The sequence below is a fragment of the Giraffa tippelskirchi genome, chromosome 14 (assembly GCF_054371585.1).
Source record: "Giraffa tippelskirchi isolate mGirTip1 chromosome 14, T2T-mGirTip1v1.2.pri, whole genome shotgun sequence".
In the NCBI taxonomy this organism is placed as follows: domain Eukaryota; kingdom Metazoa; phylum Chordata; class Mammalia; order Artiodactyla; family Giraffidae; genus Giraffa; species Giraffa tippelskirchi.
The window spans coordinates 60,758,775-60,786,080 of record NC_137288.1 but is presented as its reverse complement, the minus strand read 5'-3'; the positions used below and the strand labels follow the sequence as shown (position 1 = coordinate 60,786,080).

At 49.1% G+C, this 27,306-nt stretch overlaps 1 protein-coding gene across 3 annotated transcripts; it reads right to left on the bottom strand.

The window, feature by feature from the left end:
* Positions 1-27,306, bottom strand: LIPG (lipase G, endothelial type). 3 transcript variants are annotated; one of them, XM_081562002.1, is made up of 11 exons: positions 26,835-26,853; positions 25,432-25,657; positions 21,566-21,747; positions 19,729-19,908; positions 17,727-17,838; positions 12,417-12,638; positions 10,410-10,652; positions 9,440-9,560; positions 8,251-8,469; positions 4,580-4,684; positions 1-2,374 (listed from the first exon to the last, which is right to left on the bottom strand). In XM_081562002.1, the coding sequence occupies exons 2-11, from the start codon at positions 25,526-25,528 to the stop codon at positions 2,353-2,355; spliced, it is 1,503 nt and encodes a 500-aa protein (XP_081418128.1). In that variant the 5' UTR covers positions 25,529-25,657; positions 26,835-26,853; the 3' UTR covers positions 1-2,352. The 3 variants fall into 3 exon arrangements, with proteins under 3 accessions (XP_081418128.1, XP_081418127.1, XP_081418126.1); XM_081562001.1 differs by lacking the exon at positions 25,432-25,657 and having other exon boundaries at positions 26,835-27,306; XM_081562000.1 differs by lacking the exon at positions 26,835-26,853 and having other exon boundaries at positions 25,432-26,231.

Here is a 27,306-nt window from a genome sequence, read left to right as displayed (position 1 = left end):
AAGAATTTTGTAGATTTTTATTATTTTACTATTAAAAATTTTAATCTTGAAAACGGTTAATCATAAAGTAAAAACTAACCATATATTTGTTTTTATACATTATATACACTTGAGAAATAAATAGCATTCTAAGCATTTAAAAAAGCATCATTATATACAAATAAGGCTTCTAGCCGAATGTATAAATACAGGACCCACTGAGGATTCCATTCCTAAGATTCCATTGCAAAAGCAGGAGCAGAAAGTGACCAGGATGCACAGTCATAACACAAACTTTACTTTGTCTAGAAAGCAGTCACAGAAGCAACAGGAAAAGCACACAACTGGATTGAGAAAATACTTTGAATTGAGGTCTTTGACTGGTTATGTCTTCAGAAGTTTGGCATTGAACAATGATACAACTTTGGCACAATATAGATGAAAACAATGTCCTTTAAAAACCTAGTGTGTTAGTCCCTCAGTCATGTCCACCTCTTTGTGACCCCATGGACTGTAGCCCTCCAGACTCTTCTGCCCATGGAATTCTCCAGGCAAGAATACTGGAGTGGGTAGCTATTCCCTGGTGGCTCAGACAGTAAAGAATCCACCTGCAATGCAGAAGATCCAGGTTCAGTCCCTGGGTTGGGAAGATCTCCTGGAGAAGGGCATGGCAACCCACTCCAGTATTCTTGCCTGGAGAATCCCATGGACAAAGGAGCCTGGCAGGCTACAGTCTGTGGGGTCACAAAGAATCGGACATGACTGAACAACTAACACTAACACTTAAAAACCTAAGTACAGAGAAAATAGCTCTCCCCTCAACCCCACCTGCCATCACAACTCCTTCCAAATAATATTCATCCATAAAAATCCCAACCCCTTGGCACAGCTGTCCTCCCAGTTCTATATTAATAAAAGGGTTTAGGGTTTCATGGATGGCTCTGAAAAACCTTCCTTGTTTGTCACATCTGGGGCATGTTGGTGGGAAATGGCCATAGGAGAAGTGGTGAAGTTGTAGAGATGTGCATACCACGGGCTTTGGCTCCAGGAAGTCTGGGTCCTCACCTGGCTCCACTACCAACCTGATATATAATTCCAGGCCCGTGGCTGAACCTCACTAAGCCTTGGTTTTGTAACATAGAGATAATAGTAGCTGCCCTGCTCACCTTCTGTTATGAGTCTCTAATTAAGTGATGCATGTTCAAATCTTTTGAAAATTACAAAAGGATTCCTCAGATATCATGTATATTCATTCAAATCAAGATCTAGAAGTAGGGGCTTTTAGAAGAAGTTCAGCACAGAAAGGGCACTGGTATTTAAACAAGATAATTCAAGAAGGAACAAGGATGGCATTAATTACATCTTGGTATCTGCTGTGTGCTGGTTTCCATATGAACAGACATGTGTAATCCCGTCCCATCTTCCTACACAGAAGAGATTTTGCCAGTCATATCCAGCAATTGGTCACCATTCTGTCCCCTAGATGTATGACACTCTGCTAGTGATCAAAGCCATCACTCTGAGGGAATATACATGTCAACTAAGAAGAAATAGGTAGAAATCACTTGAAGCCTCAGGGTCCCCAACTCTTACATCCTATAGCCCCTCAGTGCCCCTCGTGCATAGTCATGGATCATCTAAACTGGAAGGACGTCTAGACATCCTAAACCCTTTAGGCTTCAAATGAGGAAAGGGTCTGCAGAAATTTACTAAGGTGTCTACTGCCACCTGCTAACTGTCAGTGCTTAGCAAATATTTTTCTAATCAAAAACTGAGCAATGGAAAAAATAAGAAAGCCAATGATGTGTGCTTTAGAGAGGAAGTTGGGGAGCAGGATGGAATAAAATATAACTGGGACACATTACCAGTTACCCATCAAACCCCAAGAGTGAGAGGTTCTGCACCTCCCAGACCTACTCTCCCCTCCCTGGGTGAACAAGGTCCCAGGTCCTGACACCAGCCAGCTCCCAGCACAAAGACCTCTCAGTCAAGTCAGGTGAGGCCAGGCAGCAGACAGCCTTCCACACAGAGGCGCTCAGAGCCTGTGACCCTTGTCAGGTGAACCAGGGGCTCATCCAGTCACTGAGAAACCAGCCCGGTGGGTGCAGAGGTCAGGGCAGCGGCCCTTTGCTCACACACCTGGAGGGAGAGCAGTCCTAGAGCAGCAGCAGGGCCAGCAAGCATGGCAGTAAGCGGTCCCCTCCGGCGAGAAGTCCCAGCCCTCCCGGGAGGCACAGGGCCGCCCCGCGAGCGGGCTCCTCCCAGTGCTCCAGGGACAGGGCCAATCCGGGTCCTCCCATCAAGTGGCTCCTCCGCTGTAACGTCCCTCCACGTGCTTGGAAGTCGGGTGGGTGGGGGGCCCCGCAGGCACCCTCAGAGATGCTCCACGGTTGGGCTGAAAGGAACCACATGGGAGCGGAGTTGTTAGTTGGCTTCGCAGCTCTGCACCTCTGCTTACCACAAGACCAAGCTTTCTTCCACTCCTCTCCGCCTGTTTTACCTTCTACCCTTTCAGAACAAATGGAGAGGGTCCTGAGTGCTCCTTCCTCCCCTTCCCCCAAGAAGCCACAGAGTCGCTTTGAGAAACACCACATGAGAGCCCACTCTGGGTTCCTCGCTCCCTACACCTCAGTGCTGACATCTGCATATTTAGCAGAATACACACCTTCAGCATGCACGTGTATATGCGCACACACACACACACACACATGCCACTGCAGGGAGAACGACCAAGTCCTCTTTGCTTTGCTCTAGAAACACAAGAGGGCCTGCAGTATGACAGGAAGGGGGCAAGGCAGAGTCAAGAGATCTTGGTTCTAGTCTCAGCTACACTAATGCACTATGGAGCCTCTTGGAACCTCAGTCTCCTTCTTTGTGAGCAGGTGAATAGCATCCGTTGCCGGAGAGAGAGTACTGAAGGTGTAACACAAGTCCAGAGATGTCACCACTTCCTGGCATTAATGTATTACTTGCGATCCTGTGGTTTTCTATTCCTTTGAGGGCAAAGGAAAGGATGACTTGTTTTCTCAAAGAGATATTTTAAGAGAATTATGGCATTCTCAACTGTTAGGAAGTTCTAGAGTGGGAAAAAAAAGTATGCAAGAGTAACGATAAGAATAGCAATCCTTCCCGGGTGTGCAATTTACATAGCTGTTCCAAGAATCAGTGAAGATAAAATGTGTGGAATCACTTGCAAAGATATGAATTTGAATACAAACATGAAGAATTAACATTATTATCATAGCAGAAAAATCTTACAAGCCTACTTTAGACTGAGTCTCTTAGTCAAATGAGCAGTTTTCAGGATCCCACAAGTCCTGTGATCTCCAAGTTTGTGGTCACGCTGATGCTCCTGAACAGAAGACAAAGCAGCCAGGATGTAGCTCAACCCTCAGGGCTGGCAGACAGCTAATCACAGGGGGACCCCGGCATGGGTGCCGCTGCTTGATAATTGATACCCAGATAGAGGCGAAGTGACTCATCTGAGCAAGTGGAACCTCCATGCTCAAGAAAGAACACAGGTTTTCGAGTAAACCAACTGCTTCGAATCCTTACTCTGTTGTCACCAACTGGGGGACCTGGAAAGAGTGACCTAACCTCCCTGAGTCTCAGGTCCGCCAACTGTCCACAAGGTTAACAGTACCACAATCGTGGACTTGATCAAAGTAATGAGATGCTGTATGGAAGCACAAACGCAGGGCGGGCGCATCTATGTGCTGGGCAGTGTTGTTATTTAGTACCTCTGACTGGACCAGGAGTTGGGACCTGAGTGGGGGGCAGTCTCCCTCCTGCTCAGGAGGCATTTAGGCTCAGAGGGTGTGTGACTGAGGCCCCTTCTGAATGGACTCGCTGCCTCATACCACAGAATCAGCCTTCCTCAATCCTGCAATAATGAGACTCCAGCACGGGGCAAGAGGGCCACTGAAGCAAGATGACCCCTTTGTCTGATTCAGCGATGTGCACACTGAGCATTCCTGCTTCTCAGAAAGGGAGAAGGCTGGACTTCCCTGGTGGTCCAGTGATTAGAACTCCATGCTTCCAAGGCAGGGGTCACAGGCTTGATCCCTGGTTGGGGAACTAAGATCCCATAAGCCTCATGGCCAGAAAAGAGAAAGGGGGAGAGTTGCCTACTTATATCCACTCACACCAAGCTGGGTCCCAGAAAATCTTAAAAAGGGAGCAAGTTTTGTGCTTCTCCCTTACTCCCCACAACTCCCCACTCCACCCTGGTGCCTAGAAGGCAACCAGGAGCCCTGGAACCTCCCACGGCCCTGGTCACTACACAGAAGTTCAATCTAAGATGGCAACATGGGTACCAAGCTTGGAGACTTAGTCATTGAAAGACCTCATTCCAGCAGGACCACAGCTGTGACACCCACAGCGTGAAGCAGAACAATAGGCAAAGGGACATTTACAGCGTCCAACATCCTGTCACACTGATTCATCTATCTCCTTCCAGCGGAAGGTCGGCCTCATAGAGGAAGGGACATTCGTCTGCTTTTGTTAGCTTCTATGTCCCAAGCGCCCGGACGCACGTCCAGCCTACACCTGGGGACCCGTCAACAGGTACTGCATGAACCTCTGAGAACATCCTGCTTACCTGGTTTCATTTTTCATTCTCCAGCCATCCCGACACTTGTGAAACCAGAGCTCTTGGCCAGGCGATATAAGGGTGTTCTCAAGATCTTCTGCACAAAAAGTCAATCTAGAAGGAAAGAGAAACCACCGATGTAGCCAAAACTCCAGACGCAGGGACACGGCTGTGCATCAGCCATGCGGTGCTTTCTGGATCCAAGGCAGATGGAGTAAGAAAAGAGAAGTTTTCATCTCGCCCATCCTGACTCAAGACCCTTCAGAACTCCCCACCGCTGCTACAAGCACACCAAAAGAGTCTCACTTTGATGTCTCCCATGATTCAGCTTATGCAGCCTTTAATCACACCCTTTCCACCTTCTTCCCTCTGTCTATCTGAACGGCCACCTGCCTTCCAAGGCATAGCCTCTCTGAAGCCTCTCTGACTGCTCAAGACCTTATTAAGCTAACCCTTTGCTGACTTCCCAGTTTAATGAATTGGCACATCCTGGTAAAAATGTTGCTTTTGTTACTGTCATTACTTCTTATGGCACAGAGTTAACAGCGAAGGTGTTATCTCGTTTTAGCACATTATATCCTGCCTTGAGTAGCTGTGGATTCCTGTATCTGTAGTGGCCTATAAACTCCTTGAGTGAAGGCGCTCAAGGTCCCTCCAGCATGGTGTCCAGAAATACCCACTGACAAGCATAACTGGAACTCAGTTGTGAGTCAATAGAAAAGATTCAGGAAATAGACAACAAAGATCACAGGAAGAATCAGTAGTCTCAAAACTATTTCAGCTATAATGTACAGCCCAACTTCCAGCCCACCAGCCTTGGTGATATGTGGTCAGCGTGACCCCATGGCCTGTAAATCTGACCATGATGCTTACCAGTAGGACAAAAGTGACATTCTGAACAGTCTTCTGAACCTTTACCAGGAAACCCAAACAGCGCACAAACACCCACTACACTCACAATCAGAAACTACAAATGAAAACAGCAGTAGGTGACCAAGTCACACCCAATGGAATGGCAAGAATATCCACCAAAGAAGGGGGAAGAAAAGAACTTTTACTCATTGGCTGAGATGAAAAATTAGTCCAAGCACTTTGGAAAGGGATTAATATCAGTCCAGTTGGTAAATACCTATTCTATAACCCAGTGACTTAACATGCCCCCAAGAAGCCCGTGGGCTTCCCAGGTAGCTCAGCTTGTAAAGAATCCGCCTACAATGCAGGAGACCCAGGTTTGATTCCTGGGTCGGGAAGATCCCCTGGAGGAGGGATAGGCTACCCTCTCCAGTATTCTTGGGCTTCCCTGGTGGCTTAGATAGTTAAGAATCTCCCTGCAATGCAGGAGACCTGGGTTTGATCCCTGGATTGGGAAGATCCCCTGGAGAAGCGAAAGGCTACCCACTCCAGTATTCTTGCCTGGAGAATTCCCATAGACAGAGGAGACTGGAGGGCTACAGTCCATGGGGTCGCAGAGTCAGATGTGACTGAGTAACTAATCACAGGATAGCACAGGAAGCCCTGAAACATGTGCACAAGGAAAACGTCCCAAGATGGCCATCTCAGCACTACTTATGACTGCAAGAAAGTAACAATAGCATAAATATTCAGCAGAACAATGGTGAAACTATTGTGCAATGATGGCTTACATACAGGAATTAAACATGGATGATGCTCAGTCCCTCAGTCATGTTTGACTCTTGGCGACTCCATGGACTGTAGCCCACCAGGCTTCTCTGTCCATGAGATTTTCTAGGCAAGAATACTGGAATGGGTTACCGTTTGCTTCTCCAGGGGATCTTCCCATCAAGGGATCAAACCCAGGTTTCCTGCAGCTCCTGCCTTGGCAGGCAGATTCTTTACCACTGAGCCACGTGGGAAGCCTAAACATGAATAGATGGGATCGATATGTGTTGTATAAATTTCATAAACTATGTTGAATGGAGAAAAGCAACTTTGAAAGGAATATGTCCATTCATGTAAACTTCAGAGGCAACCAAAACAATTTTACAGTTTGTGCATGGATACAAACAGAAGTAGTGAAAGTATAAACATCATGAAGGGGGAAACGCTAACATGTGTTAATGTTGGAAGATTAGTACAATTGGTTTGAAAGGGCAGGAGTCAGGCGGCAGAGGGACTTCTGATTCATCTGTAATGTTTTACTTTATAAAATCTCATATCTAAAACCAATATGCAAAAATAGCTCACATCTGTTAAGTCTCGGTGGTTTATTAAATTTGCTTCCATCTTTCAGGACTTCCCTGATGGTCCAGGGGTTAAGACCACGTTTCCACTACTCGGGACGCAGGTTCGATCCTTGGTGGGGGAACTAACATCCCGCACGCTATACAATGTGGCAAAAAAAAGAAAGCACCAAAAATAAAAAATGATCACCTTTCAGCTGCCACACATAAGCACAGGCTGCACTTCCAAGCATCAAGAGAAAGAGAAAGACACATGATTATCTAGACCACAGCCTTCGTGCTAATAGTTCCCCCTCAGCGGGCACCCACCCCCACCACACCCCAGTGCCCAGGTCTCTAGACCAGAATCACTCAGATAAGTGACCCAAGCCTCCATCCCTGCATGGCCAAGATGCACTGTAGGTGATGGACGGAAACGAGACACTTGAAGAACTGCAGTGGAGAAAATGCCAGAAGAGGTACAGAGAGTGGAGCCTACTTCCCATCCACCCAAGGCTGGCAGCGACCTCCCAGAGCCTGGCTGAAGGGCCTGGCCAAGGAAACCCTCCTCTCTTGACAAATGTCTTCCAGGCTTCATGGTTCCCACTTAGCCAGAAGCTGCTCAGAGAGTCAAGGCATGTTTCAGGGGCGGATTAAGGTGTGGATTTTTCATGTTAGACTTGGTTAACAGACGTGGGGAAACTGCCAGCTGGTGTAGCAAAGAGGAATATTTGTTCTTTGATGTTAGGGCCCCACCCACATCCTGGAGTCAGAGCCTCCCAAGGAGGGGTAGAATGCTCTGAAAATAGGATGTCAGGGAAGCCAGGACCCCCACAGACCTCATGCAACTTCTGGTTGTACGGACCCCAGAGCAAACAGATTAACAAGGCAGCACTTCTGGTCCAGTGATTAAGAATCTGTGCTTCCACAGGCTTGATCCCTGGTTGGGGAGCTAAGATCCCACATGCTACCCACATGGTGCAGCCAAAAAAAAGTACTTGAACTCATACTGTGACATATTAAACAACATTAAAACAAACCAAGGCAGCTCTTTAAAGTGCCCTGTCCAGGAGAAGCCCCCTTCCTCCAGGCCAGCACAGGGCTTGGCAAACGGAACAAGTGCTGGGTTCCAGCCTCCGCTTGCCCACCCTTCTCAGCCCAAGGCCCGTGACCAGGGCACAAGTTGCACAAACTGATCTGGAATTCAGACTTCCTTGCGAAGTGTTTGTGGTTTTGCCCACGTGCTTTGGATAGGAAAAGATGGAAGGTGCAAGCTTGCATGAGGAAATGACAACCCACTCCAGTATTCTTACCCAGAGAATGCCATGGACAGAGGAGCCTGGTGGGTTACAGTCCATAGGGTCGCAAAGAGTCAGACATGACTGAAGCGGCTTAGCACGCCCTTAGCACACGTGCTTAGCCAAGGAAAGGACCTTGCAGAGGCACACACCCTCTGCTGACTGTGGACACGGGATAGGGGGAGGGTCATGAGGCACTTACTTCCGCTGGGTTTCCCCAGACTTGACCCTGATGCGTCTGATATGCAGCTCCTGCTTGGAGCTGCGGGTCTGGGTCAGGAAGCTGCGAAGCTCCTTCCACAGGTTGTACCAGGACTGGGACTTGCCTTCCCACGTGAGTCTGATCTTCAGGAGGTCTCCCAAGTCCTCCTCGGTATAGACCAGGAAGGTGTTGGTGGCATTCAGCCCGATCTGCTCCATCCTGCGAGGGGAGAGGAAAGCTAGTCTCTGTCCCCTACCACTTGGAGACTGAGACACCGTGCGGGGGGACACAGTGACAGCCCTTGCCCCTCATGGATGGGAGAGAAATGCGCAAGAGGCCCCCCCCTTGCCACTCCCTCCATGTCCCGGTGGCAGGACCAGCATGGAAGCTCAGCTGTGCCCCACATGAGCAGAGAGCTAACACCACCCACAGCACCCCAGCTTCCTATTCAGTGCTCAAGAATCTGAGCATCTCATTATGTAGGCGACTTCCTGGCGGAGGCGGGGGGCGGGGGGGGGTCGCGAGGACAGGACCAGGAAAGAACAGAAATGAGAAAAATGCAAAGAAGTCACATCCCCATTCAGCAATGTCTTGTCCCCTTAGCCCACGGGCATCCATCTCCCCCCCACCCCAGAACTCCCAGCCCTTCCCGTCTGTCCTTCTCAGTCAGCACCTAGGGAAGTCTGCCTCTCCCCATCTGTGTGCACGAGTGTGTGCACACAAGTCTGATCCCCCCCGCGCAGCCCCAGCCCTGAGAGCCAGTACTCTGATTGCATTCCTTGGCAATTTCAGCATTACTCAGCAGGGCGCTTTGCACCTTACAAGTGCTCAACAGGTCTACACTGATTACCATGTGCCACTCCCACAGATAATGGGAAACGGGCCACGGAAGACATGTATCAGTTTCCAAATTTCCTAAAGCCTCGGGAATCAGGTGTTGTCTGAATGAAACAGCAGTTTCTGCCCAGCTGATCCAGCAGATTCTCACGCTGCTGATTCATCCCAGGAGCTTCCCTCCCAGAAATGTTGTGAGCCCAGGGCTCCAGGGAGAGTGTGAAGCAGGAGGGAGGAACCACCCAGGGCCTCCCTGGCATGCAGACTCTCTCCCCTGCAAGTGCTCACATGCCCCTGCGCACTCTCTCCCACTTGTTCTCTGTCCTGCACCCAGCAAAGAAAACCCATGACTTACATTTCCAAAGGCAGAACCTGGGAGTCTGCGTTGGTGCCATAAAGGGTGACATAAAAGGTGGGCTCCATTTCTCCCATGCTCTTGTAGCTGAAGACATGGATTTTCATCTGATAATGGTAAACTGCAGAGACAGCAGAACAAAGACATTTGTGAGCCTCGCTTGTCATCTTAGGACACACTGACCCAAAGTGAGTCACCCATCACAGTGAGTTTTTAGGGACTCACATCCTTTTGGTCCAGCCCAACCTCTAACCTCCCTCTGATCTCATTCTTTCCAATGGCCTAAGAGGTCACTGCTATATAGAAGAAGGAGCTCTCTGTGATGACCTGGAGGGGTGGGATGGAGAGGGCAGGAGGGAGGCTCAAGAGGGAGATATATAAGTGTATATATGTATATATATATATATATATATATAGCTGATTCACTAACATAATACTGTAAAGCAATTATCTCTCCAATTAAAAATTTTAATAAAAGGAAGAAGGAGCCCTGAACTTGGGGTTTGGGAGAACTTTGGGGGACTCTCACCTAGATACTTTTGAGCTGTGTGACCTTGAATTAAGGAACAAGGTATTAACCTCTTGAACCTCAACTTCCTCATATGTAATGTAATACCCACAAAACCTTTTGGTTTTATAACATGTTATAAAAATGTGAGATATTGTTTCAATCCCCTGTTGGGCCTATCTCTGATCATTTTGATAATCAAATGAGAAAACGAATATGAAACACTAAGTGCAAGATAGAATTTTGAGTTATTGATATTGCAATCATAGTGTGATAATTCACAACACCAAAGGAGTCCCCATCATTTACTTTTAAAGACTTAATTTTCCTAGGGCATGCGCGATATAATCTGGTTTGCAATGATTTGATCAAACTGCAGGAATGTGCCTGTTATACAGCATGGTATTTAGAAGGAGGGAAAAGGTCCTTTCCCAGGGCAAGGTGGGCAGGGACGACAGTTACCTCTGAAAGGCATGCCCGCCCGGGTTTTTAGGTACATTTTGCTATTCCTCTTGTTCTTTGTTTTCTTGGCATTGTAGCCAATGCTATTACAACGGTTCTTCCGGCAACTGAGACAGATTCCCTTTTTGAAGCGGTTGGAGTCCGTGCACTCGAATGCAAAGCTCGGCTTGTCCTGATTCACCAGAGAGTCGACAAAAAGGTGTACTGCCCGCTCGTGCTCACATTTCAGCACCTCTGCGATGGCTGGGAGAGAAGGAGACGGAGACCATCAGGACTGAGCTGCTCCTTGGTGATCTGCCTGCTCCATCAGTAAGGGCTCACGTGTCAGTTACCACTACTTTTCATGTCACTATTTGTATGCTTGTTTGTGTCATTCTTAACACATGTTGTGCTCTCTTTAGAACTGAAGGCTAGTCCTGCCACTGAACTGCTTGCCCTCCAGGTAGGAAGACTGCACCAATACACACAAAGCAATAAAGAGCAAGGGAGTATGCAGGACAAGCACTAAACAGGGTGATGAAGACCAGTTGTGCAGGAGAAGTCACTAAATCCTGATGGAGCTGTGTGGTCACAAAATACTGGAAATGGATCCGATGCTAAACACCATCTAGTCCAGGGCTCAGCAAACTACACCTTGCAGGCTGGTCCCATTTTTGGTAAAGGCTTCTTGGAACACAGCCACACTCGTTCACTTGCCTGTGGTCTCTGGCTACTTCCACGCTATGGCTGCAGAGCAGAGTTTTGAAACAAAAAGACTGCATGGCTTGCAAAGCTGAAGATATTTACTAACTGACTCTCTAAGAAAATGTTTGCCAACCTCATTCTAGTCCAGTTCTTTCAATTAGAGATGATGACCCACAGGCCCTTAAAGCTGACGTCATTTGCTCAGGGTCACAGAGCCAATTGGTTGCAAAGTTAGGAGCATAATTTGAACTTTTCTGACCCAGAGTAATCATTATTTCTTGCAACCAGAGGCTAAAGCTAATAGTTCTAGTAAATCCTGGGACCTTCAGAAACATTTGGCAAAGCTTCCCCTTTCCTTCCTCATTAACATCACCAGACTTAAAAACTGCCTGATCACTTGAGGCAGGGCTGCACTCCCTTTGCATAAACCCCCAAGCCCCGTAGGGCCTCCTTGGATGTTACATAAAACCTTGGGAGAGGGCCACCTAAGACTGAGTGACAGAGTGGGACATACAAAGAGCAGAGCATCAGAGTAAAGAGAACCAACTGGGGCCAAGACTTAGACTTAGGATGCAAGGCAGTGAGCAAATGAGAAACCCAGCCCATCAGTTTCAGAAGCAAATTCAGTTCCACCCAAGACTGCTGGGAATAGGCTTAGGCATTCAGGAAGACAGATTTGTTAGTGAGTGAGAAAGCGTCTTGATTTTACTTCTTTAAAATGTTACAAAAAATTAAATTATGGTGCATCCATGCTAAAGAATATTATACAGCCTTTAAAAAGAAAAAAGGTAAATAGATCTATGTACTCTGATGTCTAAGAATGTCCATAATGTATATTAGGACTGAAAAAGCAAAGCTGCAGGACAACGTGATTTTGAGAAGTACCACACGCACACACGCATGCACACACATAAATAAACCTGCAAAGCGAAAAGCCTGGAAGGATACACACAAAATATCTATATTGGCTACCTCTGGAGAATAAAAATAAGAATGGGTGTGGGAGATGAGGAGGTATTTTTACTTCTTGCTTTAGGCAATTCTATAATGCTTGATTTTTTTCCCAACAAATATGTATTCCTTTTGTTATAAAAAGAATAACAATAATAACTATGACCTCAGAGCATAAGACAGCAGACCAGAGACCATGGGAAGACTGTTAATAGGCTTGCAGGATGATGAACTGTAGGGTAAACACCGTTGAAGGGCCACTGGGGGGAGAAGAGGGAATAACGAAATGGATGTTGTCAGGAACAATAATAGCTCAGGCTGATTCAGGAGGAGATGCAATAATTGAGTCAAAAGAAAAAATAAGGAACTCACTTCCATATGCAATCGACCCCAAGACATCGTTGAGTCCACAACCCGGCTGGAAGTCACCCCCATTGGGGTAGATGTCGATATGACCCACAGGCATCTGAATGCCGATGCTCAAGCCAAAGGAGGGCGTGTAGGTGTGCAGGACATCCACGAAGTCTGCGTCGTCAGGGGACAGCCTCTTGTGGATGTCCGCCCCTTCAAACAAGGGCCCAGCAGGATCCAAACCTACAGCAAAAGGGGGAGCCAAGACGGCCATGTCAGGTGCACTGAGACCCAATGGATAGCTGAGTCTGCGAGTGCAGAATGAAGACATCCGCACCCTGGGAATCCTGGACGGTGTGGTGCCTGCTGTATGGGAATGCCGGCTTTCTTCTCAAGACTCCACCTGACTCAATAAACTGGTCACGAAGTTCAACCAACACGTGGATCCAAGGACCCATACACTGTCAGAACTGAAGCGGTTCTAGAAAGAACTTGGGCTGGCTGAAACTAAGCCATTCCTCCCATTTGTTCTGCCACTAGGAGCCTTCCACAACCTTGATCTTAGACAAAGTTTGACAGAATGACTGAGCTACCTATATCTTCGAGAGGGAACACTCAGTCTCCCCAAACTGAGCTATCTGCATCTGGACTTCCTCTTCCTCTTCCATTAGTTATGAGTCAGGCCCAGGAGTGGAATGGCAAGAGTTGGGTGCGCCAGAAATACTGAGGATCCGTATTTCAGGCTTCCAAAATTCCTCTCTTCTGCAGAGACAAGCAGAAAACCCTTTGCCTGCAATCCTGTATCAAACAGACAAGCAGCACTGCAGAGAGCCCTGGTTCTCACATTTAAAACAGCACAAATATCTGTGGGGAGCTTCTTACAAATTCAGGTTCCACTGTGTAACTTTGAAAAACTCTGGAAGGACACACAAGTCCCAGATTTCCTGTGTGTATGTGTGTTGGGGGAGAGGGTAGGGCAAGTAACCGTGAAGATAGTGGCAACAACAGCGACAACTTCACCGTCTTTTATAGTATCTGGGAACCAGATGACTATAAAGGGTTTCCCAGGTGGTGCTAGTAATAAAGAACTCGCCTGCCAATGCAGGAGACATTAAGAGATGTGGGTTCAATCTCTGGGTTGGGAAGATCTCCTGGAGGAGGGCACAGCAACCCACTCCAGTATTCTTGCCTGGAGAATGCCAAGGACAGAGGAGCCTGGCGGGCCACAGTCTGTAGGGTTGCAAAGAGTCGGACATGATTGAGGTGACTTAGCACACATGCATATGAATGTAAAACCATTCCAAAATAGAATTTGCAAAGCATAAAATGCAGATTCCCTGACCTCCAAGAGATTCTGATTGGTAGGTCTGGTGTAGAACCCAGAAAGAGAGGCTTATTCCCCAGGTGATCCTAAAACTAAGTGGTCTGTGGACCAGATTTTGGAAAAAAAAACTTCTCCCATGCTTCAGTACTAACTAGACAATGAAATCCAAATGTCTTAATTCATATAGTTCATGTGCTATATTAAGAGAGTAAGTGCTTGTCAGTGTAAACACTAGCTACTATTACCAAGTAATTATGAGAGCTGAATTCATCCCAGCTTAGAAGGTTCTTTGTTTGCCCTATACACAGAGAGAGACAGAGAGAGAGAGGACCTGGAGAAAGCGAAGAAAAGATTGTGTGCCACTGGGGAAGGTTTGTTTAGTCTAGAACAGCGGTTCTCAACTGGGACGGGTTTTGCTCCCAAGGGGACCTCTGGCAACGTTTGGCCGTGTCAGGAGGCATCTTTGGTTGTCACAAGTGAGAAAAGGGGGAGAAGAAGCTGCTGGCATCTAGTGAGCAGAGGCCAAAGATGCCAATAAACATCCTACAATGCACAGGTCAGCTCCCACACAAGCACCGTCTGGCCCCAAATGTGAGTAGTGCTGAGGCTGAGAAGCCTGGATCTAGAAACACCAAGGTAGGGAGGAAAATGACCAAGAATAGAGTTGTAAGAGCAGGAGATGGGTAATAGAACCCTGTTCCCCAGACCCCAGCGCAATGGAACCAGGAAGCACGTAGTGAGAATTGTGGAGGGTGATTTTAGGAGAAATGGAAGGCAGAGCTGTCGTTCAGAGCGGATAGCAAACCTGTGGAACTCACTCCTCACGAGAACTGGTAATAACTGAAACTCTAAATAGTTTCCAAGAGAAGTTTAGAAAAATGTATGAATGACAGAGGCAGAAAGAGAGCCCAGGCTGCCTGGGGGCTCCTCTCTAGCCCAGGACCTAAAAGAAAGACGGCACAAAAGCAGTGGCCTCCCTGAGAAGCCCTCGATGACTCTTTTTAGCAACTGAACGGACCCAGTACTGACACAGGCGGCCTCTCCCTGCCTCTCACCATGTGCCCTGAAGAAAAAAAAGAAAGAAAGAAAGAAGAGAAACATTTTACTTTGCAGCCAATAAGAGGAGGGGCTCTTGCATCAGTGAACAAAAGTCTCCACCAGACAGTCAGCGCCATGGAAACCAAGCTGGGCCCGGGGAATGCCGGTGGCTGACGGGGCTTCTCGAAAGGCCGGCTGGCTGGCAGGCTGAGCCTTTGCCTCCCCAGACTGACCCTGCCTGACACGTAGCCAAGGCGCACAAACCCTGAGGGAAATTTGCACAATTTACTTAACTAGGAAGGGGAGGGTGAATGCATCCAGTCCAAAAAGAGGGGATGGAGAATCACCCCCCCTCTTCCATTCAGTCAGACTCCCCCAAAGGTGTCCTGTCCAGCAAATAGAACACACACCTGCATGCGTGTGCACCCACACTTTTGTGCACACACATAACGCCCAGGAAAACCTCTGCCCCCTGGCCTGCCAGGAAACTGTCACAACTACTGTTTCCCTCCCAGCAGGAGACCAGCAGCATGGCCCAGCGGTGAGGTGCAGGTCCAATGGCCTGGGTTTAAATCCCAGCTCTGCCATCAGGGTGTTAAATACTGGGCCCGTTATTTAAGCACTGAGTCCTAGTTTCCCCATCTGTAAAATGAAGCCCAAAGAATTCTTTGCCCTGGATGCTATATGGCTTACAGATGGCACAAAGTACACTGAGTACTTGACATTAGGTCATATCTACCCCACAGCCTGCAGGGTGGATACTTAGTTCATATCTTTTGAATGAATGAACAAATCTGCTTGCTTCTTTCTTTATAAGTAACAAAATGCAAGTACAATTAGAAACATATGACCTCTTCCCTAGTGGATCACCGAATTCCTTCAGAAGCCTAAGAGGGTAAAACTCCAGCAGACCCCAAGTCCACAGTTCTCTGATCCAAGCAAGACTGGGGTTCAGCTACTCCCTGCAGGCCCAGGCTAAGGACCCTTATTGGCCTCTGTGCAGCAGCCTCCCTGGCCTCTGGACTCCACACAAGCTGCCGTCTCTGGTCCTCTTGCCAATCAGGACCGCCCGGTTCCCAGGCCCATGGGAAGTCTGAGGGGTGAGGAGAGGGCACAGGCCTCCCCATCAGACATGCACGGCAACATGCGTCAGGTCGGCCAAATGCCCCCTGAGGTGCTGCCTGGCAACTGGACAGAGGCCACTCCTTCTTGTCATGTTCGCCCCGGGGCCCCGCTCCACAGAGAGAGGCTGCAGAGAAGGGGCCGCGCTCCAGACAAGCTGGCCCCCACGCTCCCCGCAGACGGCCCGGAGCACTGATCAGCATTCTGCCCAAGAAGCCCGCATCTCAGCAGCTCCCACCCAGACAGGCAGGGGGAAGGAACCGGAACCCTCCTACAAGCCCCATCCCAGTTCAGATTCAGAGACAGGGAGAGGGAGGCTCTGCCGTCTGTCTCCGTTGCCAAGGACACTGGCCCTGGAGCCCTGGTGGGGGCTGTGTGTGCTGCCTTTGCGCACAGCTGGCCGGGCTCCGCAACACCAGGCCTCTCCTGGGGGCGAGAAGGAGGCGCGCAGACAATGGAACCCAGAGGCGCTCGAGGCCCACGGGCTTTGCTCCAGCCAGGGGTTACTGAGTAGTCACGTGTGGCCACACTGCCCATTGGACAGTTCAGGCCCCGTTGACTTGATAATCAAAAGTGAAGCTCTCAAGTTATGCTGGATCAAACAGTTGGATCGAAAGGAGTGTGTATGTGTGTGTGTGTATGCATGTATGTGCTCGTTAGACTTAAGCCCGGGGACGATGATTTGAGGGGGCTACTAAACCTCACAAATGTGACTGCACCAGGTCTTAGTGGCAGCGTGCAGGATCTAGTTCCCTGACCAGGGATCGAACCCCTGCCCCCTGCATGGGGAACACAGAGTCTTAGCCACTGGACCACCAGGGAAGTCCCTCTATATAGTTTCAAATGTACCCCGCTGGCTTGTTGAAACTCTACCTTTACTAAATCTTTGTTTAGCTAAGGACTCCCTTCTGCCTGAGTTCTGTTTCAAAATGAATACACATTGCCAGGAAGGAAATGATTAACTCTTTCCTTCTGGGTGACCAGTTGGGCCCTTAATGTGTTGGAGGTGTAGGGGAAGCAGGGAGGGAAAACTAACAAAAGAATGCTGGCAGGAGGACAAAAATTTAGGGCAACAAATTTGCCTCTGATTTTCTCCTAGAGGAAGTTCTGCGTATGTGTTTCAGGGGCCCCCGAATGGGAAAGAGAGTCCTTCCCACTTTTCCCAATCACTAGATGATGTAAATATTTAAATCAAACTCTCACATCAGAAGGTCACCAATTCTGCCTATGGAATGTGTATCACTCTAAATCAACTTACTTTCACTTAAAAAAAAAAAAAAAAAACAACTCACTAAGATGGAAAATTCAACTTTCTTTTGCCAATCTGGGTACCACTATCAGAAAGGTTTCTTTAAGGACGAAGTTTAACCACGCATTTTAAACAGGTAATTATCACTAATAAGTAACACCAACCAAACTCTGGAAAGAGGCTGCTGGTGAATGAAATAGAAATTGGAGGCAGAATTCAAACCACAACCCACCACTCATTCCTTTTCCTTGAGCTCGTGGCGCATGACAGCAGAGACTGAAAGTGAGCGCCAGAGCTTGCACGCCAGGCTTCACCCCAGGGCTGCTCTTGAGTCTCTTTAGCTGTCTGGGTGCTTCCTCACCCTTGGCACTAAGCCAGTGGTTTTCCAAGCATGCTCCCTAGTGCTTGGGGACCCAGAGATTCCTCCCAAGAAGGAGGAGGCTCAAATAACAAGGTGAACACTATTCACACATACCCAGCTTTGACCAGAACATCCCTTCTATCTGCTTCATATATTGAAGTCCTGCACAAGTTCAGTTTTCCAAGGGCTCTGGAAGGGAGCCCCGGGAGCAGCCCCAAGTGAGGGAGCCACGCTTACCGGTGATTCTGCCCACTGTGCCTTTCACGAAGTTGCCCGCGTACCCAGCCACGTGAGCTCCGAGGCTGTAGCCGATCAAGTGAACATTCCCGAGAGAAAAGTCCTCCTTCCCCTGCAGAAAGCCACAGAAGGGTAGGAGTGAGGAGGGTGCTCCTGAGCCCACAGGTCGCCAGCAATTCAACCAGTCAGTCACATCAGGGAGGGGACAGAGAGCCCCGAGGTGGCTGGTAGTGCTGGCAGGGCAACACGGATGGGACACAGCCAGGTAAGGGGAGGTGGAAAAGACTTGGTGGTACTTCAGTCACCATGCACCAGGGACAGGGTGCAGGTTGTGACTAGAAGCTGCATACCTGAAAGTGAAAGTCACTCAGTTGTGTTGGACTCTTTGCAACCCCATGGACTACACAGTCCATGGAATTCTCCAGGCCAGAATACTGGAGTGGGCAGCCTTTCCCTTCTCCAGGGGATCTTCCCAACCCATGGATCCAACCCAGGTCTCCTGCATTGCAGGTGGGTTTTTTACCAGCTGAGCCACAAGGGAAGCCCAAGAATACTGGATTGAGTAGCCTATCGCTTCTCCATCAGATCCTCCCTACCCAGGAATCGAATCGGGGTCTCCTGCACTGCAGGCAGATTCTTTACCAACTGAGCTATGAGGGCCCTTCCCCTACACGTTTCTGGCAGTGTCTAAGGTGGGGAGGGGTGGCAATGCGGAGGTCAAAGCCACCAGACACACTGGAGACTGAATGCCAGACACAGTCTGCAGCAGGGTGCTCCCTGCCCATTCTCTTAGGCCCAGGAGCTGCCCACCTCCTCATCGCCAGCCTGCCTGGGATCCCAGAGTCGAAGCATCGGACCTTGACAGGGAAGGCGCTTGGTGATGGGGGTGAGGGGGGATTTGACCCCATGGCTCAGGAACCAAGCCCAACTAAACAACCTAAGCAGAGCACTGAGGACTGTTTGAGAATCCTGACCAGAATTTTGCCACAATTCTTCAGATTCATGGGCTTCTAAAGGAAGATCAGGTTGGAATTGCCCAGATAATTGAGTCACTCCGTCAGTGTACCCCTGCCTCCCATTAAGTCCACTGAGCCCAGGCAAATCATTAACCTATAAAAGAAAATGTACAACCTCAAGATCTGTTTTCCACATATATTTTATGCAAGACATTAGGTTACATTTGTTTGAACCAACCCTCCCCACCCTCAGCCCAGCCACCCTTCAGAATAAGAGCAGACCTCAGTAGGTATTTAAGATTACAAGCTCTTAGGCTTCCCTGGTGGCTCAATGGTAAAGAATCCACCTGCCAACACAGGAGACACGGGTTCCATCCCTGATCTTGGAAGATCCCACATGCCTCGGAGCCACTAAGCCCGTGTGTCACAACTATTGAACCTGTGCTCTGGAGTCCGGGAACCACAACTACTGGGTCCATGTGCTCCAACAACTGAAACCCGACAGCTCCTCTGTCCATGGGATTTCCCAGGCAATAAAACTGGAGTGGGTAGTCATTTCTTCCTCCAAGTGATCTTCCCCACCCAGGGATCGAACCCACGTCTGCAGCCTTGCAGGCAGATTCTTTACCACTAAGCCATCAGGGAAGCCCCCACAGGAGAAGCCACCGCAATGAGAAGCCCCTGATCACCACAACTAAAGAAAGTGCGTGCGGCAATGAAGACCCAGCACAGCCGAAATTAATTACTTTAAAAAATTTTTAAGAAGATTACAAGCTTCTGAAGGCATCAGCAAGTAATGACCCAGAAGGCAAATTTTCTTCCTGCAAGCAAAGTAACAGGAAAAATCCAGAAATGAGTCAATAATTAGAAAGCTTTCTAAAAGTTCCAGCTTCCAAAATATTTCAAGTGATACTTAATTCAGTAAAAATTTGAATCTCAAAGATATTCTCGGTTCACTGTAATAATCTGATCTGTGTTTCCTAAAAGGATTCAGATTCAAGATCCTTCTCAGAAAAGGAGATGATTCTCTTCAGTCCCGTTGTTACCTGAAGCCAGTTGAGCATCTGTGCGATGCTGTGTCCCACGTCCCTTGTGTTATTGACCGCATCTACGTAAAGCTGGTGAGCCAGTGGGAGCCAGTCCACCACCACGACGTTGGCTCCTTTCTCTCTTGTCTGCAGGGCTGACACCAGTTTGTACAGCCAGTTTTCAAACATGCCGCTCATCTGCAGAGAAAACAGGACTTTTTAAAAAAAATTCTTTTTCTGGGTTTGAAAAATACTAGTGAATATGGAATTCAGTTTCATGACCCCTCTCCCCAGCCATGGAACATTCACATTGGTCCCCCAGGCACCAACATTTGCCCATGAGCGGGGCCAGCCACAGTCAGGGTTGTTACGTGGGTGATTGTCTTCCATTGCCCTTGATGACGTCTCCAGTTTTTCCCATCGAAAATGTCCGAGCTGGTGTCCTGTGTTGCTGACCCACTGAACAATAGGGCTGCTATGAGATACATGCTGGTGGCCATGCCGACCTGAGGTTAGCCTAAGTCCCTGTCACAGTCAGGCAAGTAAGTGACCTGGTCCAGCATTCAAAAGCAGCTGAGAAGGGTTGCCCTGGAGAATTAGTTTCTTTCTCAGAGATGCAAGGAGATTCTCTTAGGCAAATGCCGAGTTAACAAATGACCCCTTGCCACAACCCATCTCTGCCATCCCTCTTGACCCAAGAGGAGGGAAGATCTGTTGCTGGAATCCCAAATTAGAACTCAGAGCACATTTCCCCACAGAAACAAAGTGTAAATGGTGATTAGGTCCAGTTGTAAACCTATCCATGAGTGCATTATTAGATAAATAGATTTCCTGTGCCTGGCCTGGGAGCCCAAAGGGCATTTACAATCTTGCTTCTACGGGAAATTGCTGTTCCAAGTTCCAAACAGATTACAAAAGAACTTTCTGGAATGCATTTGTCAGTTGCAGGCAGTTTGTATTTGCGTTTTGACAGGGGGGGCCTTTAAAAGATCCAAATGCATGATTCTAATCATAGGCTGCGAGGTGAGGATGGACGGACAGGCCCTTAATGATCCCTTCGATTGCATTCGGTACAAAGGTGCCTCCATAACACCCCCTAGCCAGGCCTGACCCCAACAGTTGGTGATAGACCTAAAGACCCAGCAAGCATGTAATAGATATGGATTTCTCATCATTAAGGGGAAGAACGTCCCCTCCCAATTAGTCCAGGCAGAAACCTCCTCACTTAACAGTGCCATTTTCCTACAGACTGTCATTAGATGAATGGATAAATCCCTCACTGGTCCAAAGCTTCTGAGGCCAAGCATTAAAGCCCTTTTTTTCTCGAAGTTTGTTATGGACTTTTCAATGTGAAAGGCTCAGCGAGGGCATAGAAAGACTCCAGTGCCTTTAAATGGAACCATCTCTATGCAAACAGGAGGGCACCGTGCCAACCAGGACCAGCCAGCCAGGCCAGCTGGCTCCTCACAGACTCTCTGAGCCAGTCGAGTTGCTTCAGTTCAGCTGAGCTCTCGCAAAGGGCTGGCCCCCGTGAGGCAGTGGTTGACCAATGTAATTAAGTGTAATTAGAGGGCCCCTTAAGAGCCAGTCAGTGGAGCTGGGCTACTGCCCTCAGGAGAGCCACTTTCTGAAAGCCCGCTGCGTGCCAGCGTTAAATACCACCCTGCTGGAGTCCAGATTGCCCCTTCAGCGAAGTGCCCGTTACATTCTTCACAGCTGTCTGAAATACAAGCAGCCCACAAGCAAAGAGGGGGAGAAAGAGAGGAATCTGGAAACACCAGTATGCTTTTTAATTGACCAAAACAAAGGAAACCAAATCCCGTGTAGAGACGGAGAGCTACCTCCCCCGGCTCACCGTCCATCCGTGAATGATGAAAAAGGTCTTGGCTGTCACGTTGAAGCCACAGTCCTCAAAGGGCTGGTTGTGGCCAAGGGAGAGATCGCATCCTTCGTGTTCTGGGTCCTCCGAGGTGCGGAGGTTAAATCTCACAGGGGGTTTGGCAGCAGTCGGTACAACCCTGGATTTGTTGAACTCATCTGGGGAGAAAGAACAGAGCGTGCAGATAACTAGCAGGCCTGGGTGGTGAGAGCTCTGGGGTCCAGTTCTAGTTCACTCTTGAGCAAATTACTTAACCCCTCTGGGTTTCAGCTTTTACATCTGCTGAATGTTTCCTTCTCATCTCACAGAAGAGTTACAAAGATGTTATAAAAGGCGAACCTCACCAATATTTAAGAGTGTTAATTAGTCACTAGTATCGACAACTGTAGGACTTCCTACTGTAGCCCAGAGGGTCTCCATAATGCAGGAGACCAGGGTTCCATTCCTGGGTTGAGAAAAGCCTCTGGAGGAGGGAATGGCAACCCACTCCGGTATTCTTGCCTAGAGAATCTCATGGACAGAGGAGCCTGGCGGGCTACAGTCCATGGGGTCGCAAAGAGTCGGACTCAACTGAGTGACTAACACACACAAACACACACATCAATGACGGTGAATCTGAAATAAATAAGTCTCTTTTATCTTTCTTTCTTCTTTCTAATCCAAACGAGCTCTCTTCCCTTCCCTCAAGTTACTAATTTCAGAGAACGGGTCCTCAATTCTTCTCTTGAAATGCTTGGGACCACTTGCATTACTGGAGAAGGAAATGGCAACCCACTCCAGTATTCTTGCCTGGAAGATCCCATGGACAGAGGAGCCTGGTGGGCTACAGTCCACAGGATCTCAAAAAGTCACACACGACTGGGCAACTACACTTTCACACAGACTTGCATTTCAGAATTCAGAAATTTTCAGATTTTATACAGGTATTATGATATATATATAGAGAGAGAGACACAAAAAATGTATACATATATAGGGTTTGGGGGCAGTCCTCATTCATCAAACACACCAATAACATTTCTGTAAGGAAATCCATGACTACTCATACTCAAGGGTGAAAAAAAAGAAAAAGATTTTAAAGACCATCTTGTTGGTTCAGGTCAGTTTTGGATGCCAAATGTGTAAGAATTCGGGTTAGGTAAGGCCAGGTCTTGCTGCCAAACAAGTTACCGGTCAAATTTTTCAGTTTTGAAAGATTTTGGAGTTGAAGGTAAGGAACTTTGACCTTTTATACACTGGGCTTCCCTACTGCTCCCATGTCAATTCCAGCACTTACCCCAAACACCTCATGCACCCTCAGCGCTTCTTGCAGTATCAGACAGGTGCCAGACACTTTTTTACCTTATTAAATAAATTATTGAAGCCACAGAGAAGCTTGTAAGAGCAGCAAAACCTCTCCTTTCAGCTCCACCGTGCACACACACACACAGCGCTATCTAGGAGATGACCCTCCTTCAAAACATAGCCCGTGTTACTTGTGGTCCCAAGACCATAAGCACTGTCATCATTGGGGCTTCCCCGGTGGCACTAATAGTAAAGAGCTCACCAGCCAATGTAGAAGATAAGGGCTCGACCCCAGGGTCAGGAAGATCCCTTGGAGGAGGGCACAGCAACCCACTCAAGTATTCTTACCTGGAGAATCCCATGGACAGAGGAGCCTAGCGGGCTATAGTCCATGGGGCCGCAAAGAGTCGGACACAACTGAAGTGACTTAAGACGCATGCATTGTCATCTCCATGCTATTTCAGAAGGTCATAAATGAACTCCATCTAGCCCTGTTCTAATCATCCAGGATACCACCCCTGATAACAGACTAGGAAATTAGACAATCAAACTGTCCAGTCACCCAGACATCGAGGGAAAATGGACCACATGACCATACCAGGAGCTTAATCATCCCAGAGTTAAAAAGAAAGAAACAAAAAACCAAATGGAGTCATGGAAAGGGAGGCTAGAGTGGTAGAGGGGTTGGTGGTGGAGAGGCCAAGGGGGGAGGACAATGTACCAGATGTAAAAAGGATAAGGTTCCAGAAAATGCAACTAAATACACAGAGCAGAACTCTGTCATTAAAGTAATGAACAAAAGTCCCAACTGGCAGAAATTTGAACCATGGACATAATTTGTTCAAAATCTCCCAGTTTCCACCCAGATAGCCATTCCTAGAGACCAGATGGGAAGTCTAGGGAAAAGGCAAAGAGTGTCTGCTGGCTTCCCAGCACTGACTTGTGGATAAACCCATATAAGGTGAACATAAAAGGTTCACTTTAACACCTAGCTCTCTCTGACCCCACAGTTCTCTAGCTCATTTCTACTACTTCCAGCCTGCATCACTTCAGCCTCTGGGACTTCATAGTCGTCCTTCATCCAGATGTCCCCAAGCTCATCCTCTCCTCTCCTCCAGTTCCCTGCTCAGAAGTCAGCTCCTCAGTGAGGGAAATCTGGTCACAGACTAACGCTACACCACCTTCTCCCTCCAGCCCTCTGTACCTTCTTCCTCTCCTTTATTTTGCTCCACAACGCTGAACACTATTTCTATGTTTTAAGTAGTTGACTGACTATCTTCCCATCCCTGAAATGCAAGATCCCTGGGGGTACGGGTTTACACTTGTTTTGTTCACTGCTGTATCATCCTAAAAGCCTGTGTGCTCAGTTGCTCCGTCGTGTCCGACTCTGCAACCCCATGGACTCTAGCCCACTAGGCTCCTCTGTTCATGGGGTTTTCCAGGCAAGAATATTGAAGTGGATCATCATTTCCTCCTTCAGGGGATCTTCCCGACCCAGGATCGAACCTATGTCGCCTGTGGCTCCTGCATTGGCAGGGAGATTCTTTACCACTGTGCCACCTGGGAAGCCCCACTCCTAGAAGGGTGCCTGGCAAATAAAGGGTGCCTGACTTATTTGAATGAAGGAAATAGCCCCCAAATACTTAGAATCACAGAACATAGAAGTAGAAAGGAATGTTAGCATTTTACAGGAGAGGAACTAGAGATGCAACCTACTCTGGTTCAACTATACTAGAGTTGGGAACATGTTAAGTAATTTTTCCATTCATTCAAATTAACCCTCCCGCTCATACATGAGCAACATGGACCAACATCATTTGACCCAATCTCAACAGGATAGTAGAAGATGAGCCAATAGGATATGGTTCAGGGGTTCCCCACTCTACTCTGCTTAACCAATTGACCTGGTACTCCTGCGGGGTGACCCTCCCCTAGCTCCTCCAGGGCATGCTTCTTCCAATAGAAGAGACTGAAAAAGAAAAGCTGGCAGCTGGAAGGAAGAGAGGTAGCAAGAGGAAGAGCAAAGGCTGGAAAGACTGTTGGGGAGGAGGAGGCTGGCAGCCTGGGGTTCTCTGCACAAATTACCCACCAAATCCTCCCGGAAAGCACTACTCAAAGCAGAGTCAGCTACCCTGACACCCTAACTTTCAAAGCATCTAGCCGAGATTAAAAAGAAGAGCGCCAGATGACAGAGCTCTTTCCAACAACCTTCTTGCCTCGAAAACCCGCAGGTTCAAAGAGGAGGGCAAGGTTAAAGAGCTGCTGGCAGCCAACTCTGCAGACTGGACAGCTTCGATAAGGGTGCATATTAACGGCAAAGGGGTGGAGCCGGACCGAACGCGGGCAAGCGCACCCAGCAGCCGGCCGGCTCTGGGATGCCCTGGTCAGAAGCGCCGAGGAACAAGTGAACTGCAAGACTAATTAGGAGGAGCGAATGGACAGCGCAGGCGGAAAGCAAGAAGGATGCTGCAGGATCGAGGAAGAAGGGTGGGCAAGACAGAGGGCACCTGGCCCAGAAAAGAAGTTGTGGGGGTGGTAATAAAATAAGTGCACGTTACCTTGCAGCCGTCCCTCTGGACCACGAGGTGCGGGGTCTCCCGTGGCAAAGCAACAATAGGCGCTCCACAGGCAGAGCTGGAGAACGGTGTTTCTCATCCTTAACGCCCCGCACCCCCTTCTCCAAAATGGGACTTTTAAAAAGATTAAAAAAAAAAAAAAAGACAAAAAACACCTCCGAAATTTCCAGCGGTCCAAGCCTGTGAGACCCGAAGTGGGCAGCCCTCTCTTCACCAGAGAGAGCGGTGGCCTTAGACAGCTGAAGATGGAGAAGGTGGAAGATGAAAACTCGGCTAAACTCAGCCGCGGGGTGGTGGGGGAAGTGTGAAGGGGCTTGAACCAGAACCAGATCTACCCTCTCTCGTGCCGCCTGCCCAGGAAGCCAGGGCTCGCCACTGTCACCCACTGAGCTCCCGGCGAGGTAGTTTTTAAAAGTATTGGGAGTCATCTGATCCATCGCCAGATAGTGATTTGCATAATTTATTCCCGTCCCCAGGCTCTGATTGGTCACACCTTCGCTGACGCCAGAACCAAAGACTCCCCAAAGTTTGAATGAAAGCGCCGCACACCCACCGCGTGGACGCTCCGCAAGCGCAGGCTTGTTTCCTCCCCAGCCGGCTCCCGGGGCAGCCGCATTCTCACCACTCTACTTTTTCCCAGTGCCCACTCCCGGACCCTAGATTCTCCGCCACCCCCTGCAGCCCCAGGGGAGTCGTTGCCCCATAGCCCTACTCCCTCTGCGATCCCGATCCCTGGAGAAGGAAGATTGTGCTCTCCAAGGCGCAAAGCCGTCCGCGCGCGCGCAATGCTCTCTCCTCGCCCCGGGACAACGGTTCGAATGGAGAAAAGCCACCTGGTCACCCTGTGGTCTTTCTTTATTCCCTTTCCTGCTGCGAGCGAGGCCCGTGACAGGTGCAGACGGCGTGATCCGACAATAACCCGGCAGAGCTAAGAGGCTGCTGGCTGTAGCCCGGGTGACAGGATCGCTCTGACCCCTCTCAGAGTCCTCGCTTCGCCACTAGCTACAGAACCAGGGGTAAGCCACGCGACTCCCCCAAAGCCGTTCCTTCCTCCCCAATACACCGGTAGGAACAGTTCCTGTCGCTTAGGGATGTTGCGGAAATTAAAAGATCCATGATAATACCATCTGAGCTTCCCTGGTGGCTCAGCTGGTGAATGTGGGAGACCGGGTTTCGATCCCTGGGTCGGAAGATCCTCTGGAAAAGGGCATGGCAACCCACTCCAGTATTCTTGCCTGGAGAATCCCATGGACGGGAGGAGCCTGGTGGGCTACTGTCCATGGGGTCGCAAAGAGTTGGACACGACTGAGCGACCAACACACGCAGAGAGGATAATACAAACAGCGCTGGGTGCGGTGCCTGCCGCGTGGTAGGCGCTCTCATACCTGGGGCTGGAAGACTAGAGGGACGCCAGGCGACACTCCCCTAAGGAAACAATGAGCCAGGCTTGGGGATCTCAGACTCGCAACCAGTGCCAAGTGTCGGAGCGGAGGCGAGCCACCCTCTATCGAGGGGAATGAGGCAGCTTCTTCCTCTCCGTCCTCATTTTGCCCTCCTCTTCTTCCCTTCATTGAGTGCGTCCCTGGTCCTCCCGCCGGTGCCGGCTCCAGCTCCGCGCCCGGAACCCCGGGACCTAGGGCGGCGACCTCCCCTCTAGCCTGCATCTGGGGCAGGGGTCCGGGGCTGAGCCCAGGACCCTCGGCCGCCGGCGGCCAGGACGACTCCGGAGCGACTGCGCCTCCACAGCCCTCGGGAGAACCAAGGAGGCAGGAGAGAGAAAGCGCCGCGGCAGGCTGCGCACCGCCATCCGCCGGCTTCCAGCCAGACTGCACCTTCGACTTCAAGTAACCCCGCGGA